Source organism: Lissotriton vulgaris, chromosome 1_1 (genome assembly GCF_964263255.1).
Source record: "Lissotriton vulgaris chromosome 1_1, aLisVul1.2, whole genome shotgun sequence".
Classification (NCBI taxonomy): Eukaryota; Metazoa; Chordata; class Amphibia; order Caudata; family Salamandridae; genus Lissotriton; species Lissotriton vulgaris.
Window position 1 is genome coordinate 1,338,444,459 of NC_141685.1, and position 23,197 is coordinate 1,338,467,655.

The window sequence follows — 23,197 nt, forward strand, 5'->3', positions numbered from 1 at the left end:
ATTCCTTTAACCTTCCACTCCTATTTAGAATTGTTGCCTTTTATTCTCCAGTCCTTGCTGGTGTTTGCTCTTATTTGTGGGTTCTTTCCTTCCTCTTCGTTCTTAGAGTCTCTGACTTCAACAGAGGTTTTTCCCTACAGGTTTTTTTCCTCCTGGGACTCCTTTTGGAAGGCACAGTCGGGTCTGGCTTTTCATTGTCAGCAGCACCGTGGCTACTAGAAAGGGTCGCCCTTACCTCGGACAGACCAGAACCCTCAAGAACCGAAGTGGAGAACTTCTCCAACACTCCAGAACTGGTAGGAACATTACTAGTTGTGACAGATTGCAACGCCCAAAAACCCGTTTTGATCCTGCTGCCATGGATCTTCCTAAAGCATCACCTCCTGAAAGATCAGTAGAAATGAAACAGCCCTTAGTGTAGAATGTTCAACAGCAAGCCCAAGAATTACAACAGTTATGTGAAGAAAATGTAGCTTTGCGCCAAGTGTTGGCTGCTAAAACATCTCATGTACCCACAGTCTCTACAACCACTCCTCGTTATTCCAGAGATCCGAATAAGTTGAAAGAGTTTTTTGATTACTTAACAGTATTTTTTCCTGCGCCCAACTCAATTTCCACTGGACAGAACTAAGTTTCGGTATCTAATTAGCGCCTTGTTGGTCCTGCACTGGCATGGCCAACTCGCTTGGTAGCCTTGGAAGATCCTTGGTTGTCAAATGACATGTCCTTTCTTGCGGCCTTCAAACCAATGTTTCAAAGACCAGGCTTGTAGACCCCAGCAGAGGAAGCCCTGGGTGCCATTTTGCAGGGGAACCCGGATGTCCAGCAATACGTCACACACTTTAGACAACTGGCCGCAGAGACCACTTGGGTGGAACAAACTTTAGTCACTCTTTTTCTCAGAGGTCTACGAGAAGACATTACAGATGAATCTGTGCATTCTCCTCATGCAGAAACCATGACTGAACTGATAGATTTAGCAATGTCAATTGAACATCGTCTCAATGAACGTGGATTGGAAAGGCGAAAATCACGTGTCCATCAACATACAGGAATGACACAACCTAGTACTCGTAAACAGAAGCTACCGTACCAGAAGCACTACATTTGACAGTAGAAGAACCAATGCAAATAAGTCTGACCAGACGACCAAGTCTGAGGCTGAACGAGAATACAGGAGAAAACAAGGACTGTGCCTATATTGTGGAGCTTCTGGTCATATGATTTGCAATTGTCCTATCCTTCCATCGAGATAGTCGGAAAACGTCAGATCCCGTCCTCTGTAAGAAGGGAGAGGACGGAATGGTCTGGAATACCTTGAATCTGCACTTCAAAAGAAACCTCAACTTCTCTTTCTCTCCCATCTATGTTTCTACAGTTATCTGATGGTACAAAAGCAAGTGTACTGGCATAGTTAGATTGTGGGGCCAGCGGAATGTATTTGGAGAAAAGATGGGCTACAGAGAAATGAATATGCGTATTCCGAAGGAGACTCCGGAACAAGTACATACAGTGGATGGGGCACTTCTTGTTTCTGGACCAGTTAAAGAAATGACACCATCACCACAAATGACTTTTGAAGACACCAAGAGTACTTGTCCTTTGATCAGATTGACACACCCAATCATATCATGATTTTAGGAATGCCTTGGCTGATCAGACACAATCCTTACATCAATTGGGAAACTAGGACTATTTCAGTATCACATTTTTGCCAATGATTCGGCTATCCTACTGAGGAATGGTTTCCAAAAGAGATACCTATGGTGAAAAAAGAAGCTTGTAACTCCATAAACTCAGTCCAAGGTGTACCCAATCACTACCAAATGTATGCCGATGTGTTTCAGAAACTGAAGAACTTGACGCTGCCCCCTCACTGGTAGTTTCATGGTTCTATTCCTCTAGAACCAGGAACGACAATACCCTGAAGAAAACGTTCAAAGTGGTTTGATTACTTAGTCCTCCTCACCTGCTGGGGCACCCCCTTCTTTGTGCCAAAGAAGACTAAAGATCTACGGCCATGTATAGACTTCAGGGGTGTGAACAAGATCACTATAAAAGATCGCTATTCTTACCCTTGATTAAGGTTATCCTGGAGGGGCACAAATATTTACCAAATTAGACCTCAGGGGTGGCTATCATCTTCTTTGAGTCAGAAAGAGATGAGTGGCAGACCGCATTCAGAACACCCTTGGGCCATTTCGAATATGGAATTATGCCCTTTGGACTAACCAATGCTCCTTCCATTTTTCAAAGATTCAGGGCTAACATGTTCGCGTATCTCTTAAATCAGATTGTTGTAATATATTTAGATGACATTTTGGTTTATTCAGCTCCTCCTGAGTTGCATTATGCACACGTCGCTCAAGTCCTGGAAATACTATGTCATAACAGTCTTTTCTGTAAGCCTGAGAAGTGTGAGTTTGACAAATCTGAAGTGGAATGTTTGGGTTATCGGATCAACAAGACAGGGATTGCCATGCATGCACAAAAAGTAAAAGCTATTTTAGATTGGCCTTCTCCTTCAACCATCAAAGAAACACAATGTTTCTTAGGCTTAATAAACTTCTATCGCCAATTTATTGATAGTTTTGCACACCATATAAGTGATATCTCCCAAACCTTAAATAAGAAAAATCTCTGACAAGGATTCAAATGGAACGAAACTGCTGAAAGAGTTTTTCAGTCATTGAAACAAGCATTCACTCAAGCTCCTGTTTTACGTCATCCACAGACAAGGAATTCTATTGTAGAAACAGACACTTCAGAGAGAGCAATAGGTGCTGTGCTCCTTCAACAAGAGGACGACGGGCTGAAATCTTTTTTTTAGAGGTATGGAATTTAATCAAATATCTACGTGGGCAGGTTGCTTCATAAATCTAGTTGTCCTGCAACAAAATCTGCTTGGGGCGATTTCATTATATAAGAGCTCTGATATAGCCTCTCTGATTATGCCAGGGCTCATACCATAGTAGTGTTTGAATACTTTCCATACCCTCATGTTGCCACATTTCCAGATATCTACATACTGGGGCCGAAGGTAGTGGTAAGCAATAGTTCCAGGGTTAGAATGCCCTTTTGAGTCTGTGCAAACCTACTAACTTGCATGTTTTAAGGGTTTTCAACAACTCTTCTCTAATCTTTTCACATACTGAGAAATGTTGGAAATCTTCAAGTTAGAAATCTTCGAGTGGGGAAAAAAGTGATTGGAGGCAAAGTGAACTTGCAAACACTCAGATTTTCGCATGAGCAAATCTACACATGCATATTTGCTCATGGTTAACAAATATTTTCTAGGAGTACTATTTCTTGTCCTACTTCTGTAAATTCTTGGGAATTCACGAAAGCTGTATAGCTGCTCTTAATGCAAGGACATATACCATGAGTGCGCTTTTGAGACTTTCTTTAATAATTGGGCCGCTAATTTGGTCTGGCGTTTACCGTGACCTTTTGTGTTTATTAAAAGTCTGTCTCTCTCGCTCTCTCTGTATCGCTGGCTTCACTGTGAGTGACCACATTCTGCTCTTTCACAAGGAGCATATCAGCACAAAGTAGTTTTGTTCAGTGCCAGTAACTACTTTGGCAGTGCATGCTTTTTGAGACCAAAAACAATTTTTGTTTTTGCTAATGTTTGTTATAATGGTGAGGGCCCGGCAGCTTCCACACCATTAATCTTTTACAAAAACCATGTCAAAACAAGTCACAAATTGACAAAACTAAAAAGCTGACCACCAATTTCAGACCTACAGGCTTTGCCAAAGCGTATTTATTTTTGTTTCCAATAATCTTATTGAAACCGGTTACACTGATTTCCCATTATGAATAGTTCTGGGAAATACTAGCATGCATCCACACATTTTACTAAAGGATGCAGCAAAAAGAAATGGTACCTGAAATTTTACAGTAGTTTAGCAAACTGTTTTGTATCTGCTTTCATTTTTTTTTAATGCAAAGAATCATCAATCTTGCTTTCAAGCTTCTGCAAATATTTGCATCAAATCAGAGCATTCTGGGAGCATTTTACATAGCCTCATATTGCTAAATATTGAACACGTGTACACATTTTTATACTGGAACTACTTTCAGTAGTGCAGTCAGAGCTTACATTAACTTAGAGCGCTCACCCTAATAATAAAGGCTTTCAATTAATAAATCATAACTACAAGTTTGAACAACATTAACATATGGACAAAAATATTACCTTAACTGCAAACAGTGCCCTTCCCTGATCCATAATGTGGTACTGCAAACTGGCAGCCAAAGGGTTTGTGCTGCAAGGGGTTGGGCCTACTTGTCCCAAGGACAAAATACACATGAAAACTAGTTGCCGTTCACCGCAAACCATATATCTTGGGTGTCGGACTATAGGAATTCCACATTCCTGTTTTTACTTGTCACACATCCTGTCCGATTTCAAGATAAACTACTTTGTTCTCGAGAAACGGGTATTAGCCATGTAGTTGGCCTGTTGTGAATAGAGACAGTTCCTAATGAGTATCAAGGAACAGTTTGAAATCAGAACTGATCTTAGGAATCTACAATGTTTTCGCAACATTCAGTGTCAGAATAGTCGTCAGGACCGGTATGCTTACTTTTTTAGCCAATACGATTTTATCATTACTTATATAACACGGTCGCAGAACAGTCCGGCAGACGCCTTATCCCGTCGTTATCTAGAAGGTCTAACGCTCCCACAACAAAACATAATCGAGCCACAACTAATCATTGGCGCAGTTCAATCATTACTAGACAGAATCCAATTAGAGTATACCTCCCTAAACCAAGAAGAATGGAAGAAGCTGAATGACCGGATTAAGAGACAAGATAGTTTCTATTACTATGGTAGAGCATTATTCCTCCCAACCTCATGTTGCCGGTCATCGTGGTTTTGAGTTATTACTGCTCTCTTTTTTGTTGCCGTCAATAACAAAAGATACTGAGATCTATGTATCTTCTTGTCCTGTCTGTGCCCAAGCCACAACACCTCACATGAAACCTGTGAGGTTACTCCAGCCCCTACATGTTCCACCGGCACCATGGCATACCATGTCCACTGATTTAATTTTCTCTCTCCCTCCTTCTGCAGGTAACCAAGTCATTATGGTGACAGTAGACTTCTTTTCCTAAATTACACATTTGACTGCTTTAAGGAAACTACCTACCGTAAAGGAACTTGGAAAAAATCTTCATATAGGATATTTACCGCCTTCATGGTCTTCCACAGATCATTATATCGGAACCTGGCCCTCAGTATATATCCCGGTTTTGGAAATCCTTTTGCAAATCCCATCATATTGAAGTAGCTTTATCCTAAGGATTTCATTCCCAGAAAAATGGTCAAACTGGACGTTTAAATCAGCGGCTAGAAAAATACCTTTGTTGCTTTTGCAACTCCACTTAAAGTGACTGGTCCTCATATGTTCCCTTGGCAGAAAATTCCTATAACACTGTTCATAGTGCTTCCAAGACTACCCCATTTTACTGCTTATGTGATTCCCTTCCTAGGACCTGTCCATCAGTTTTTCAAGAAACTACAGTTTCCAGAAGTAGTCTCTTTTATCCAACATCTCCGAGTGGTCAGACAAAAAGTACACAATCTTCAGGAAACTAAAAGAAAAAAAATGAAAGACACCGCTGACATCCTTCGACGACAATCTCCATTAGATCAGGTTAATTGTAAAGTTTGGCTTTCCTCAAAATATTTACCTCAACACTTTTTCCTTAGTAAATTCAATCCACGCTTTTATAAAGCCTTTAAAATCACTCAAGTGGTGAACCCAGTTTCTTTTCATCTACTGGGAACAGAGGTTTTTACCTATGGGTTTTTTCTCTTGGCACTCCTTTTGGCAGGCACAGTCTGCTCTGGCTTTCCATTGTCCGCAGCACCGTGGCTACCAGAAAGAGTTGCCCTTATCTTGGGAAGACCAGAACAATCAAGAACCGAAGTCGCGAACCTCTCCAACAAGCCAGAACTGGTAAGAACACTACAAGTAATTACATTTTCTCCAAACTGTGCATGCCTAATAAACTGAAGATGCTCAGCTTGTTTATACGTCCGCTATGCCAATGTAATTTGCATAATAATGAAATAATAACATAAGTATTAGAATAGCTGAAGAACACTTTAAAAGGTGTGCCAGCAGACAGGCGACCGCTCCACCCCACAGAAAGACCGCGATTAAAATATTCAGTCATTAATTACTGCACCATGTTGTGCAAGAGGGCTTAACAAAGAAAAACATCCAGGCACACCTATAAATGCTGCCAATAAAAGGGACATTGCAATATCCAAGATGTCTGACCAGGGCACTCTAACCCAACACACAACAACCGACAAATGAGAAGGCACTTACTTCATGCTCTGCATGAAAAAAAAATGCTGTATAGAGCTGAATGACCACAACCAACCCCCGTCATTAACAACAAAATACAAATGCCAATGCAGCATTCTTGAAGGGTCAATACTGGGTTCGCATTTCAACACATTGTGTTGAAATGCGAACCCAGTATTGAATCATATCAAACAGAAGCACCCAAGCATAAGAGGGTGACTCGGTGAAGAATACCCTCTAATTGACTACAGAGGTGGAATTCATTCCCCATTTTTTAACAAATAAGGTATGCGAGTCTACAATATGTAGATAGTAATTTTCTCAGGTATAACTTCCCCAGAATAAGTATGACCCCACATAACTCAAAATTAGAATTTTATGCAAATAGAAGTCAAAGTGCCTGCAAGTACGGTGTTGTTTTAATTGTATTGTTATGTCCTAGACAAGTGACAACCTAGTGTTACTAGCTAGAGGAATAGAATGTAAAAAGAATGATATACTATAAGATGTATGTATCTAATTGTATGTTCCTTTTTAAATAGAACATTGTCCTGATGAAGGTGTTATTACACAAACCGAAACGCTGCGTCGACAACCTGTATTTTATTGTTCTTTATGTGAATTGACACACTTTTAATCTTATTGTATGGCACTGTAATTTTGTATTTATTAATGCATTATATGTAATAAATTGTACAATTTCTATACTGATTTATTTTATTTTTTATATATTTGCACTATTTTTTGAAACGTGGTTGCCAATTTGTTGGTATCTTGAGTTATGAGGGGGTACACACAATAGGTTTTTAACTTAGGGAAGCATTGGGACTTCTCCCTCTTTGATCACATATCACTCCTTGTCCCAGATTGAACTTGTAAGGAGACCACCCTTCTTTTTGACAAGATGTAAAGTAAAGTTTCCATACGAAACTAGTAGGTATTTGACCTCTTTAAAATGGCGCTTAGATTTGCAAGAGATATTATGTCCCTTCTCTGTTTCAGTGCCCCCTTCCCCTTTTTTGAAGATTGCTTTATAAACACTGTCTCATGAATAAATCAATGACACAGTAGAAGGCTCTACGCCGAAACGTTTGTTTCCTGGTTTGCCGAAGAGTCTTGCATGAGCCCCCCACCTTGAGTGCGGTATTTTCTCTTTGAAAATTGGAGGAAACGAGTATATATATATATATATATATATATATATATATATATATATATGGATTTTTCTTTAGCGACACCAGTATGATTTCACATAATAAACGATGGGCTCTAAGTCATTAACACAATGACTGGTATTACTCCAGCCAATATGTATATAAGATGCTGACTTGGAGTTTTCCTGTCTGTATTTCCCTAAGATGTGATTCCTATACGTTCCATACTATCAAGCACAGACAATGTTTTTAATTCGGCTTTACTTTAAGGATTATTATTATCCGGAAGAAGTCCCTGAGACATAGTTGGGGTTTTTAAAGCTTCTAGACAGCAAGATTATATACTGTTCGATACTTCACGGAAGTGCTATGAAATGTACATGTACTATTTATCAAAAGATAGTAAACAGAACCATTTCTTGTTCCAAGGTCACTTCGCAAACAACTTTGAATCAATACCCTAGTGTTATCACATGCTTTCAACCGGATATTTATATGACTACATTTGTGGAATGAGTTGATATTACTACAATATAGTGTGTCAATAAGCAATGTCATATTTGGCAACCACTTTGAAAGCTGTACTCCCACCCGACTGTCAGAGTCAATATTGGTCTCTTGAACCTGGTTTATAAATAGTGTAACAGTTGTGATCCTCGTAGGGACAATTTGTGTTATCTATACTAATATAATAAAGAGAGAGCCCAAACCTTTGAGGCCGGTAATCTCAGGAACCACAGCACCAATCACAACACCCAATACAGCGTTGGCAAGGGCAGTTGCAGCAGAAGGATATAGGCTATGCAGACGCCCACCATATACATTTAAAAGGTAAAAGAACCGTGCCAGCAAAGTAGTCCCTTGTGGGCGTGTCTGCGTTGTGCTGTGGGCGTGTGCTGGGGGCGTGACAAACGCTGGGGGCGTATGGTACGGTCCGCCCTTCATGACATGTCTCATATTGTGTGCTAATCCCACCCTGCTCCCTTTAAATACCCCTGCACCCCATAATCATAACCCACCCTTCCTCCTTAAAATACCCCAACACCCTTAAACACTAACCCATCTTAACCCTATAAATATATCCTGTACCCCAAAACACAAACCTATCCCTAAACCCTAAAAATACCCCTGTACCCCCAACTGAGCCCTGAACCCTATAAATACCCCTGTACCTCAAAACCCAAACCTACCCCTGAACCCTAAAAATACCCCTGTACCCCAAAACCCAAACCTAGCCCTGAACCCTAAAAATACCACTGTACCCCAAAAGCCAAACCTACCCCTGAACCCTAAAATACCCCTATACCCCAAACCTACCCCTGAACCCTAAAAATAACCCTGTACCCCAAAACCCAAACCTACCCCTGAACCCTAAAAATACCTCTGTACCCAAAACCCATACCTATCCATAAACCCTAAAACTACCCCTGTACCCGCTAACCCCAAACTATATCTGAACCCTTAAAATACCCAAACACCCCAAAACATATACCTCAGTACCCCAAAACATATACCCCTATGCCCATAATTACCTTATCCAAACATTAAAAAAAACATGCTTTTACCATTCATGCATTTACTACGAATTTCGTTGTAAATGTATGCGTGGTAAAAGCATATAAAATGTAATTCCATGCGTTATAATGGCATTGCGGAGTCATGGTACTTTCGTAATGAAAGTATGCGGAGTGATGGTATGCGGAAAGAAAGTTGCGAAATAATGGGCGTTTACCCTCCCCCGGTAAGTACATTGGTGGCACGGCGGCCCACATCTCCAGCAACATACTCATATTTTTTCACCACCCACTTGAAAAATGCACAGGTCTCTCTCATTGATGGCCAGCACCGACATACAATTTTAGACACACCTCCCGCCACAAGTTCTAGAAGTGCGAACTTTTGAACTGGGGAGCTACGTTCGAATCTCGGCATCAGCTCAACATCCTGTGATTCCAGGCAAATCGCTTTGTCTCCTCGTGCCTTCCACAAATGAATGTGTTCTTCTGTAATGTAAATTGTGCTCATGCCATGTTGTCGAGTTTGCGCTATATAATATTGCAAGGAAAAATAAAGTAGGGAAACTTGACTTCACACACTACTGAATGCGCACTCTTAAGTGCATTAGCAGTGCACTGTGAATCCGAGCGTTTCACAGGCCTGTCACAGATAAGAAATACTATCAAACGAAATCCTACAAAACAATATACTACTGGCCGGCAGCAATTCATATCCGGACAACGTCGGGGCGGGCTGCTAGTGTTACATACAAAAGCCTCCTCCTTGCAAGTTTAAAGGGTGCCTTCCTTGAACTGTAGACGTTGTGCATGGCTCAGCAAACATGCGGCACAGTGGCAGCCATTAATAAGTGCATGGTGATTAGTTACACTAACAGGATTCTAGGTCCTGAGGCACCTACTTTCAACTCTGTCAGTAACTAGAACAACTCTACAAGGACACATATACAACATATTAATCGAAAAACTGAACTTGTACAATTCAACACATGGAATATGGCACTCCTACAAGTTTATGGAAACTACATCACTGACTAGGAATAACAGTAGAGCTGCACAAATATAGAATTGCAAGACTACACCTCCACTGCACATCCGCAAAAAGACAACAGCTGCACAGCTCCCCCACAAATGTGATTTTACAATGCAACAACTTTGCAAACGAACACCTACATCAACATAACAAATTTATTTTCATAATTTAATTTGGCCATTTTACAAACACTTCAAGCCACAGATGTACAGCACGACACAGCTCTACATATTGTAGAACCATACAGCAAATTCCCCCAAACAGCACACCTGAGCTGAACTGAAACACTTTACAGAAGCACATCTACAACAAATCCACAACTCTATAGCTGCTGAAAAATTATAAACAAAATGTACACAGCTCGCTAGGTATACAACTCTACAACCACAAAAATATTACAGCGTTGTTACCACAATGCAACACATACAACTACATTTCCAAATCACACCACCACCTACATACAAAACTACAATTACCAAACGACAACTACAATACAACAATGCAATTACAGCACTGAAATTACAATATCTAGAAGAAATTGCCACACTGAATTCCAGGGATCCAGAGATGCTTTCAGGTCAAATACATGTACACAACTCGATAAAAAACAACCATACATTGCATTCGTTTTGCTTTTTGTACCACAGCACCTAGTGCCAAACGTTGGTTATTTCAAAGTATTCCCCCATTCAGAAGTTAAAGGGTCAGAGGCACAGGATGTTCAAGAGATTTACCTCTGATCGAGCAATGTGGTTCAGTGGGGTAACAAGGGTTAGAAATCAGCTTCCTGGTTCCATAGCTTACTGTAAATATTTTCGTTTTGTTTGGTGTAGGGCTCTATGTGACTTTATCATAAGCAAGTTGTTCCTGTTTATTATTTGGTGTGGGTGACTGCCCAATTTAAGGAATACTCATGAACCTTGTCAGGTGAACCCTGCAAGTCACTAAATTAAGCTGAGATAAACCCCTTGGTAATTATGGATCAGAGCAGACAAGCTTAACTTAGGGCAATGTGTATTTATGCAGCGCCAAAACACTAATACAGTAAAAATGCCAACCAATAAAAACAATAAAAATCCACAAACCAAATTATAAAAATAAAGAAAGATTGAATAAACTAATAACATGATACCAAAATTACAATAATCCAATAAGGGAATGGTCTTACGAGTTTTTAAAGATTTCAGGGAAAAAAGGAGGCAAAAAGCATAAAATGGCAATGACAGTCTATGGTAACGGTACACCAGGTCATAGGAGCAATTTAAGGCTGCTGCCATGGAGCGTAGGCCAGATACACCAACCAGGTTCGTCCTGGTAAAGATGTTAGCTTTTTACTTAATCTTTTATGTCTCAACTTACCACAGGAGTATACTTCTATGGCCCCCAGGACATCTGGGAAGGCAACTTGGGGTGTGAGGCAAAGGCCAACAGCAGGGGCCAGTTGCCACAGGTAACCTGGCCTCTTGCACATTATTGCCTCCCTGTAGACACTTAGGAGGTCAGCTAACTGACCCTTGGATTACAGTTCTCTGTCCATGGTCCAAGAGGGAGCAGATTTAGTCTTTCTGGGCTCCTCTCAGGTTACAAATAGCAGGTCCATTCCTCTCTTGATCTCTGCAGGTCCAGAAGTGCCACATTTATTCCTGGCACAAGCTTTTGTGACTGACTGCTGGGCACACTAACTAAACAAGGTAAAAAAATTCCCAGTAGTTACCCCACCCACTTTTTCAGCAGTTTTTGCCCACATGCAAACGTGCCCAAAAAGGTATGTGTGAAAACATTTTAGTGTAAGCTACACTAAACTTGGGTTCTGAGGGATGGGTGTGTGTGTGTGTGGGCGGGGGGGGGTGGGGGGTGGTACTGTGGTAAGTCTAGTGTCCTCCCATATCCAACACTAAAATCCAGTCTGAGGTAGGCACTCACCCTCAAAAAACCCGGAGACAGATGCCCGGTAGGACAAAACCAGGGTCCTTCAGCAACTAGATAGTGGATGCACAAGAACTGTCTTGGCATCCTGTTCGATCGCAATCAAGTTTGCCCCAAGTGAAGCGTTTGATTCAACAGAACTGTCAAGCATGATTTAACAATATAGGGTCAAAAGGGTGTCTACAGCCGCCACACCGCTTATTCTGTTGGTTCAGAGGAGTCATCTCCGCCCATTAATGTCACCTACTGTTTGCTGTTAGGAGGCATTTAAAACCTTTTCCACATGTTCACTGTTCAAGGCTGAGCACAGGCTGGGAGTTGACAGAGGCTTATGCTAATTAGTCATCTGACAATTCAGGCAATGGGTAACTTTCTAAGTTACTTTTCCTTAATATCTTAATATTTATTAAATTTTACTTTACAATTGAATTGGACTTTTAATAAATATTAAAAATAGTGGTTTGAATGTTTAATTATTTTTCTAGCTGATACCATCACTGAGATACAGTATTAGTATTGCAATCTGTACTACGGCTTTCTAAATGAGACATCTAGGTCTGCCACCAAGAAAATCGCTTTTTGGGCAATGTAATTGTAGGGACATTGTAATGTTTACTTTCAACATGTCCCACTTTTAAATACCATACATACTACCTTGTGGGATACAAGAATTTAAAAGGGGTGAGCTACTAATATTTACAAGGGAGGTTTTACCTGTCACAAAGGGGTGTTTCAACAGAACACACTGCAGCAGTAAGGCTACGCATGGTAGGCATGAATCCATGTATGCTTTGCAACTGTAGTGTGCACAATAGGGGCTGCAATTCACTGGTAGCACATAACTTCCAGGCCCTGGGTACACTTTGTACATGATATGCTAAGTACTTATAAGCAAGGTGTATATATATACACATTAAGAATAAAGCAGTTCAATCATTTAAAGAGGGAGCGCAAGCATCCTACTCCTGGTTAGCAGAGGTAAAGAGCACAGAGTTCTAAATCCAGCAGAAATATAGGGTTCAGTAAAAGGTGAAAAGTCTGGGTTCACCATGGGGAAATGGTAGATTGCCTACATCCACGAACAAAGGAGAGTGAACTTGTAGTGACATGGGAACGAGTAGGGCTTTTTAAGGCACTCTTGAACCTTGAGTCAGGCGGTATGTGTGAAAGTTGGAGAGTTGGAAATGGATCTGTCAGCTGTGTTTTAGGTTACTTTTTGTTGCAGAACAGTTATCCTGGGCAAGATAACTCTCTTGGAGACTATTGAAGCTTAAGACTCTTTGGATGTCTTTCTAAGGCACAGATTCTCACCATGAGACGAAAAGAAGCAAAGTATATGCACAAAAATATATGCTCTACATAAAAGAATTATCATCCACACATTTTGATGATAATTAGCCTCCCTTTTAATGAAAAAGCACCTGCTGCTTTATGTGATGGCTGTAAGCACATCAGGTACATTCAGTGCTGAAAGAAACACCCACATTAATTAAACAATGATCTAAAAAGAAAATTCAGGCACAAAACACATTCTTCGGCTATAGCACAAACTTAAAGATACTTCTGCACCTACCTCCACAATTGGATAGTAGCAGTACTTCCAGTACCAGAAGTCTTTGGAAAAATGGCCGATAAGGTGGGACTCTGGTACGAATGGGTGGAATGTTTCTCTCCCCTCAGTGTCCCTGGAGTCCCCTGCTAGCACGCCCATCTTCTCCATGCACTGTCCCAGAGCCAAATCTTCCACTGATGTGGTGTGGCTGCAAACCTTTGTGCTAAAACCATTCACAAAACGCTTGAGGGCCTCTTTACTAAGAACATAGCCAGCACCACCACTCATGTAGCCTTGTTTAGCGTAGGGCTTGAAGCGTTTGCCAAAGTATATGGGCTGATCGGGGGTGTAGTTGGCAAGTAAGAAGCGCAAGTTATCAACAATAACATAGGTGTCGTCATCGGCCTTTAGAAACCAGTCTGCCTCATCGAGGTAGTTGTCATGTGCATACTGGAAAGCCTTGATCGTTTTCCAGTAGAGCTGGTCCCGGCCTTCCTTGGTGTCCAGGCCTATGGTGGGAAACTTGTCATCCGTCACAGAGCTCATGAAGAGCACGATATTACAGTGCCGCGTCCATGTGGCCTTCAGGTGCTTGGCTTTCGTTTCCAGGTTATTTGGGCCCGTCATGATCCAACAGAGGATCCGCACCTTACTGTAGAGTTCGTCACTAATTTGGCTGTCTTCTCCTGAAAAATGTCAACACAGATTGATTATGTAACATTAATCATGATTTACACACCTCTCCCCTTCGCCCCACCTCTTTCACTGGTGCTTTACTTTAATAAACAGACTGAAAATCATTGGACATGGCAAGGAAAAGAAGGATCGATAACAATTAATTGTGGTTAAAACAAAAACTGCTATGAGGTACAGAGGCCTGATCTAGGAGTCGAACAACAATTTATGAGCAAAGAATCGTCTGTGCTGAAAAGATATTCAGTGGTATCAAGCCTAGGTAAGGATTTAGGGAGTACAGAAGAGCTCTGGTCTGAATGAATGTTCAATCATAACGACATTACTTACCTGTAACAATAACAAATACTCAAGTGTGGGTGTCTCCTATGGAGTTACCAGCTTACTATGAGGGTCCTCTATGATCCTATGCATCTCTGCAACACTTTGATATACTATTTTGAGATCCATGCTCGTCATTTCACTTCCCTCCATTCTCTAGTGAGCTCAACGACACAGACTCAAAATGCCTACTGCATGCAGCTGTAGTTTTCTTTTTTGGAAACTTTTCAGAAAGTCTGAACACCTCATTTACATGAAAAACAACAAGCTGGTAATAAAGCTGGGAAGCCATTTTTACAGGTGAACAACCTATTTCCCTGCAGCAATGAATCTTGAGTTATGTTATGTTATGTTAAATTGATTTGTATAGGGCACTAATAACATGAGAGGGTACCAAGGCGCTTGGACAGGTATATGGTCCCCTAAGTGCGCATACAAAGAGCCAGGTTTTCAGTTTCTTGAAGAACTCTAGGTAACAAACCTGTTGGACAATTTCTCACTTACTGCACAGTTCCCTACAAAACCTTTCAAGGACTTTGACTGACAGCCAGTCTGCATCGGTCTCCTCCATTTACATGCAGTAGTTACTTCAAAAACCTGTTTTTACATTATTCATTAGAAGGGTCTTTCCGTAAGCTCTCTAAGATGACATGCATGGGTCTGCAAAAAATATTTTATGCAGCACCATGCAAGTTGTCTTAGAGGATGTCATCTAAGGGCTTACCAAAAGATTTAATTTCTTTAGTTTTCCTTTTTTTGACTTTGTTCTATATAACCTTTCATTACTTTTCAAGACGTGACCAAAAGGCAGATGATTGTGACTCTATAGGAGGATAGCAACACCGCAAACCCATTGATACAAATGCATCCAGCATGGATAGCTCTAGTTGAATCACAAGGTTGCTGGAAGTTCCCTGCTTCTTCAGACATATATCTGGAAGGGTTTTAAAAATGTTCATGTGTTTCGTGACCTCGTTGTTATGGGTTCCACCATTTTGAAAGCCGTATAGTATCCAGACATTTGAAACCTCAGAACTATCAAGCCACTGCAAGACAGCACTGGCAGCAGCCGCCACATGTGTTCTGCCTCCTTGCTCAGCTCTAGGTGGATGGAAGGGCTTCACTACTATATAACAGCACTTCTAATGCCTCAGCTCATATCAATGTCTGAAGGAGCTCGCTGTAGGGAGGCTGTGGGACAGTATGCTGGTCCTCTCCAGCTACCACCAAGCCCTTCTCCAAGGAGCCCAGCTCTTAATGCAAGGATATCTGATAACTTCTTTTGTCACTTGGACCCTGACGAACCCAGATGGAAAAGCCACACCTTACCTTCGCCTGCAGCCTATCATGAATTAACCAATTAAAGGCGAAATGAAGAGAACGTATGAGGTGGTGCACATGGGAGAATGAGGGATGGCAAAACATTCTACGTCTGTACTTGAGGTAACTGATGGAAATAATGTCTATGGAATGCATGCAATATGTAAAGAATTGCACATATGTAGGTTGATGTTATAATTTCTCTTAATTACAATTTCTGTAGTGTTTTATCTAAAGTGAATTGTTTTGGTACTAGATAACTGATGTTACTCAACCTACACAAGATAAAGCTGCATGGATTTAGATATACCTCTTGCATGGCACACGGTGATGTTTGCATCGGCTGCATAACCAACTGGCCTATTTTAATAGCATCGTAACTTGTGATGTGCAGGTTGAGGAAGAAGGTCTGCAACAAAATCAGTGGCACAACGAGACATCTGTAAAGTATATGTTCATGTGAGCTACATGCTACATTAGTGTTTTGCAGCAAGTACATTACCCCTATGACTTATTATACAATGATTCAGACCAGTGATAAGCAGGTAGTGCACAGATCTCTGCATAAGAGCATTAACCCCCTGAGGTCTCTTATTCCTGGTATGCCCTGAGCCTTGCTAGATATTTGTCAATCTCTTCATGAAGTGTCTCCAGCTCATAAGAAATCATACAGTGTGGTCTGTTCGTGACTAATAAAGAAGGCCATATGAGCTGATTTGTTAATAGTCATGGGTGGGATCAAAAACATTTGCCCTCAGCGCTATTACAGGTCTGTTGTGCAAACAACCTTTACCACCTAATCAGGAAAGTGGGTTAGAGTTAGTTGTATTGTGAGACTAGAGCATTTTTCCATGTTCAAGGAGGTAGACAAGAGATGTGTTACAAAACAACAGAACACAATCACACTAAAATACAGCCACGTCACAAGGACAAAGCATACTACCATAACAATACAACAGTTGTACAAGAGCGCAAAACAACAGCATTAACAACTCACCATCAGAATTAAAATAATGTAACACTAGGCTAGAAAAATGACACCACACATGAATAACAACATACAGCAAAGGAATACAAAAACAATAATATACCACAAAAACACACAAATACAAAACACTACAACAACATAACAAACCCTTAACGTAACAAATAAATCAACAAGGAAAAGCCACAACAACAAGAAAACACACAACAAATACAAAACGCACAACCTTAACAAATCACAACCGCACCACAATATTGTTTTGCAGCCATGTTGAACTGCAGAGTGAAGTACAGTAGAGTGGAATGGAGTACACTAGAGTGGCGTGGAGAGAAGTGACAGAGTAGAGTGGAGTGGACCAAAGAGGAGTAAAGTTGAGAGAAATGACGTAGAGTGGTGTGGATGGTTTAGAGTGGAGTGGCATGGTGTGGTGTGGAGTGGCATGGTGTGGTGTGGAGTGGCATGGTGTGGTGTGGTGCAGAGTGGCATGGTGTGGTGCAGAGTGGCGTGGAGTGGCACAAAGTGGACTGGAGTAGACTGGGTTAGAGTGAAGTGGGGTAGAATTAAGTGACTTAGAGTAGAGTGGTACAGCAAGGAGTAGAGTGGAGTAGAGCGGCACAGAGTTGGGTGGAGTGCCATGGTGTAGAGTAGTGACAGAGTGGTGTACAGTGGAGTAGTGATGGGGCGGACAGTGGAGTGTCATAGATTAGGGTAGAGCAGAGTGGACTGGCGTAGTTTGCAGTGGCGTAGAGATTTTTGAGTGGATTGGCGTAGAGTAGAGTGCATGGGGCACAGAGTAGAGTGGTGCAGAGTAGGGAAGAGTGGCATAAAATGAAGTGGTGTAGACTGCAGTGGCATAGAGCAGAGTGGTTTAGAATAGAGTGGTAAAGAATGAGTGGTGGAGAGACCAGTAAGAAAGAGTGGTGCAGAGTGGAGTACAGCAGAGTAAAGTGCAGAGGCGTAGAGGGGTGCAGAGTAGAGTGGTTTAGAGTTTAGTGAGGTAGAATGCAGTGGTGCAGAGTAGAGTGGTGTAGGGTGCAGTGGCATAAAGTACAGTGGTGCAGAATAGAGTATAGTGGTGCTGAGTGCAGTGGCGTAGAGTTGTGCAAGGTAGAGTATAGGGGTGCAGAGGCATAGAGTAGAGTGATGGAAAGTTGAGAAGAGTGCAGTAGAGTAGAGTATTGTATTGTAATTGCATTTATATAGTGCTTACTACTCCGGACGAGGCATCCAGTAGTGCTGAGTGGAGTGCAGAGGCGTAAAGTACAGTAGTGAAGTGGTGCAGAGTGCAGTGGCATAAAGTGCAGTGTAGGGAGAGGTAAACGACATGGAAGGGAGTGGGTGAAAGGGAATAGTAGCTACATGGATGGGGAGATGAGAGACAGACTGAAAACAAAAGCACTTATTTGGAGAGCTTGAACACACAAAAAAACAGTTCCTACAAAAACGGGGGCAGTGGATGAACACAAGTACTTGATCCATGCTCCAGGGGACAGCCAAACACAAGAAGACAAATGACGTCAACTTGCCATGACAAACTTGAGCGAAGCAAATGAGGGCAACACTGAGGCTAAGAAATGGTACGCTATGGGCAAACTGTAAGCCTGTATGTAAACAAAATTTTTGCAGACACAGTGCATGTACTGTCTCGGCAAGACATAAAAAAAGAAAAACAGGAAATAAATACTCCTGTGAAGTTCTCAAACACCATTGACAAAGCAGAAGCTGTTGACCAAGCTACATTTCAATAGTTACATAATCTCGCAAGCAGATTTTCCTCTGAAATAACATAAAACCTAAACATGATGATCCATTATAAGAGGATCGATGCCCATTGCATTACCCTCTCACGCATCTTTGTTATCTCAAAAACAAGATACGAAAATTCAAAACTTAAAAATACTAAGAAAATATTCTGGTTATTCTGAATGCAAACTGATTGCACGGGATCCAAAGTTACATCTTTTAGTGCCGGTAAGTGAACTGCAGTTTTGCTAAAGAATCAGGTACTCGAGGAACCTTCGATTAACTAAAGGTACGCTGAAATGCAACCCTTTAATGGAACAATGATATCTTAAACTTTATTTTTAATTGCACAATGAATCTGCAGCACTGTTACTCCTATGACAGTATTAAAAACAGAACATTTATCAGGACTAGTTTAAAAATGAAACCCCAAATAAAAAGAAATGCATTATTCTAATGATGGTTATTTTTTTCAGTTGTAGCTTTTATTAATGCCCTGAACTATTAAAACATAGGTTTTTGTAATCAGAATGTGTCGCTAATATGACAGGAGAGGAGAATTAACCATGGGTGATGGCAGCCCCAACTGCTGTCACTACAATTATTTAATATATGAAAACTGCACTGTTAATGTTGACTGCAAGTAATGTTTGCTAGACGCAGTCACAATCACAAGTACTGACTGATTGTTAAGAGGGGACAATCCAGATAGGGTACAGGAAATTTACCTAAAGGAAGAACCAAACGGTCAGTAAGAGTCTCAGGAGCTAGGTAGGTCAGTGGAGTGTCTAGGACACTCCCAGCAGGCTCAAGGTAATTTCTGCTGTTTACTCTAGCACTAAAGTGCAGTACGGAAACTTTGCTGTGTTCCCCATCAAAAAACAAAGAAAGGATCTCACAAAGTGAAAATGGCGTTTTCCCGCCTAAACAGAAGCAACAGCGTGTTTTAATAACACACCGATATGCCCGCACGGTGAATAGCTGCAGCACGCACACAGAGGAAGGATAACATGTAGCGGCAGGGGGAGAACAGCAAGTATGTTTTCTGAACGGATTAACTATTAAAGTTCTTGGCAGGAAAAAGCACCTTTGGGTTTACACTCTCTAAAACAGGTATCTCCAACCAGTCGATCGTGAGCTACAGCTAGCTTGCAGACACCTTCAGAGTATATGTTTTATTGTAATGGACAGAAGTATAGTGATGCCCATTGCTTTACAAACATATTGTTTACTACTACATTGGTAAGAGAGGGCATGAACGAATAGTACTACTAACTTACACATCTCTTACTCTATCGCCCTCAGCCTGTTGTAATTCAGATACTCTTTATAAATGTAAATGTAAATGTAGTTGAGCTTATATAGCGCACAGCTACCCGCAGTGGGTGTCCTGGCGCTTGCTTAGGGAACCCGTCCTGATATTCCCCTGTGTGATAGCCCCAGCGGGTATCCACAAGGTGAAAGTCAGGCATCCCGCCGCGAGGGGCCGTTGTGGAGATTAAGCAAGCTATTGCCCAGAGTCGCAGAGTGTGAACCCGTGAGTCGAGAAGGCACCGGAGCAAGAATTATCGAGTCCGTGGAATTTTTAGCCCAAGACCCGCCGAGCTCAAAACGGAAAGGGACGCATCCAAAAGAACACAAGAGAAAGAAGGGTAAAGACAGGAAGGAAGGCTGCCCCATGCATGGTCAATGAGTAACTCTCAGCCTTGAGTTCATTTTTTAAATGAATACAGGGTCACATTTTCCTTTTAAAGTAAAGGGAAGGCTGTGCTTATTTTACATTATTATCATAAGGCAGCAGATAGCAGGGCTGATAATGAGCAGTGCTCAGTCAGATTTATGAACCAGGCTCAGGCAAATAGATGAAGAATGTAACTCTTAAATAAAAATCCTTCTCAACTCAATATTGGAGCATGAGAACAAAACAATGTTTCTGAATGCTTCAAAATGGGAGAAAATGTAACTAAAAAGTTACCTTAATAATTAAGTTAACTCTTCTGTCGCCACCACCCACCCACCAGATTACTACTTTTCAGTGGTCTGGCGGGTGGGCGGCAGGGCAGTTCCCCCTGCGGTGCCTTTTAAAAGGCGGTGGTGCCTTTAAAAAAGGCACTGCAATGGAAACGCCTCACAAAGTTCCTGCACGGCATGGACTTGAAAGCCCTTGCCTTGCCATGCAGGAACCTAAGTGCATGCACACGGGGGGCACATTTTATGCCCTCTTATGTGCATACACATATGTTTGAAGCACATGGGGACCCTGCATGGCCCCCTTTGCTTCCTCGCTGCCAGGCTTTTTATTAGGGTGGAACCACCACGAAAAGCCTGGGTGAGAGGAAACTATAAATATGCTTGGCGGGACAATGGTAGTCCCGCCAATCATAATGCGGCCTCTGACCGCCGCTTCTAAGCTAAGAATGGTAGTTCCCTGGAGGAGCAAGCAGTCCTAGTGCAGTCCAACTGCCCGAGTCGTTGTTGGGCGTTCGGACTGCCGGTGCAGCGGTGGCCAGATCCGCCACCGCCGCACCACCAAAAGATTGGCTGTCCGAGGATAGCCAGATTCGAAATCTGGCCCTAAGACTTAATGTTTTCTTTCGCTCTCCATTAAGCCTATTACATCTTAATGTTTAATGAAGCATAATTCTTCACTTTAACATCCTCCCCACTTACAAATGGCTGTATTTTTCTGTTATAAATATGGACCTGTGTCCACAGGCCACTGGGGGCAAGATGCCCATTGTTTTGAACCCCTTTGGCGCTTATGACAAGCTCAGCTCGTCATGAGGCACAGTGGCTGTGCTCACGACGAGCTGAACTCGTCATAACTGCCGCGGATCGCCCACGCGGGGCTAATTACCCTCCTGTGTGGACGTTCCACGGGAGTGGGCGGAGTCTTGACAAGCTCAGCTCGTCATGAGCACAGCTCCACTGTGCCGCGCACGTCCCTCCTCCCCATCGTACCGCGGGGAAATTAGCCTCGCATGGAAGGGGTTAAATGTGATGCTTGGAAATAATAATGGTGAATCGCTCTTCGGTTGCTTGTGTTCCAGTTTGGGGAGGACCTGGCCTGCAGACCGAGTATGACAGTAGGTTGGAACACTACCCAAGCGATTGCCAGCGGTTAGACAAACTGCAAGCATTCCCTCCATCCCCTATTCTGTGTTTGATGAGACCTAGAAACTGACCCGAGGTCGACGTCCTTGAAGCTCAGCTAAAGCTGACGTGATAGATACTCTGCTGCTTCTTTACTCCTGTAATTTGGCAAAAATCTGAAAATGACGGCAGTGGCAACGACTAAAACATATCCCAACGCTCCTGAAAGCAGATTTTGAGTAAATCTTTGGTTTTAAAAACGGGGTTCCTACATGAAGCAAATGGAAGAGGCATGTTTGTACTTTAAGTAAAGGTGTCAGCGTCACAGCACGAAAGGTTGTTTGTGTGCAGAAATGCAGGTCTCAAGAGGAACGAGGGCTGGTTGTGACCAGTAGGGAGCAGTGCGAGCCTGACTAAACACTGATATTCATTGACAAGAAAGGGCCTCTTGTTAAAGAAAGCATTTTAGGGAGGCTATATTTATTTATGAAAATAGCTGGAACTGGAGACTAGAGAGCGGGACAATTTTGGAGGCAAATTAAATACAATGTTATTAGGTTCAATGGTTTTGAGTGATTACATGGTCGCAAAACAAAAATATATCAGCATTTTTATTCCAAATATTAACGTTGATGTCATTGCAAATGTATAAATACAAATTCGCCATTAGCAAAGAAGTATATGGACTTTAAAACCCAAAATTGTATAACAAGCAAAACGTGTAAAAAGCATAATTGCAACAGAGAGCATCACTTAAAGTCCGAATCACACTAGGAATCTGATAAATAACTTTTCCTAACATCAGATGAGCGGGGCAGAAAACACAGCTTGAATGATTACCATCTAATCCACTGTTGCATAGGGAAAAGACTCTTCTCCTTAAGAATCTCAACCCAACATCCCCATTTGATTTTAACAGGGAGGCTCCTGTTGGCAAGCTGGTGAACAAACATTGACTCAGCCAATAGGTCTCGTCTTTGGGACCTACTGGCTTTGCCAATAGGTTTTAGCCACGCTGCACAGCATCAATGGTATGGTAAAAGCATTTATTCAGCGCACGGACACCAGGCGGTTTCATGGCGCTAGAGACAACAGGGAAAAAGAAGGGTGCAACATTACTCAAAGGCCTGCCGGAAAGGTGAGTTTAAGTAGGCGTCTAAAGAGAGCGTAACTGGGAGAGAGTCAGAGTTCGCTCGGGAATGAGTTCCATAATCTGGGGGCCAAAAACGCTAAGCGGAGGCCACCATGCTGTTTACGCTTGACTGCTGGAATGGTGAGCAGGTTATGATAGGATGAGCAGATTCTAGAGGCTACAAAAGCAGGACCTTGATCATGCAGCGCCTTAAAAGTGGTGCAGCCAAGTTTAAAGGTACACCGCATGGCGACGGGCAGCCATTGAAGTTCCTTCAGTAGCGGGGAGACATGTGAATGTTTAGGCTGGCGAAAGATTAACCTGGCTGCCTGATTTTGCACAAGTTGCAAACGGTGCAATTGGTAGGCAGGAATGCCAGCATAAAGAGCATTGGCGTAG

At 42.0% G+C, this 23,197-nt stretch overlaps 1 protein-coding gene across 1 annotated transcript in view; it reads right to left on the reverse strand.

Annotated features, from left to right (window-relative positions):
• LOC147749129 (glycoprotein-N-acetylgalactosamine 3-beta-galactosyltransferase 1-A-like) overlaps nucleotides 1-23,197 on the reverse strand; it is a 260,681-nt gene that overhangs the window by 14,110 nt on the left and 223,374 nt on the right. Inside the window, exon 3 of the mRNA XM_086966432.1 lies at nucleotides 13,533-14,197. Coding sequence (XP_086822558.1) covers nucleotides 13,533-14,197 — 665 coding nt within the window. The remainder of the gene's footprint in view (nucleotides 1-13,532; nucleotides 14,198-23,197) is intronic.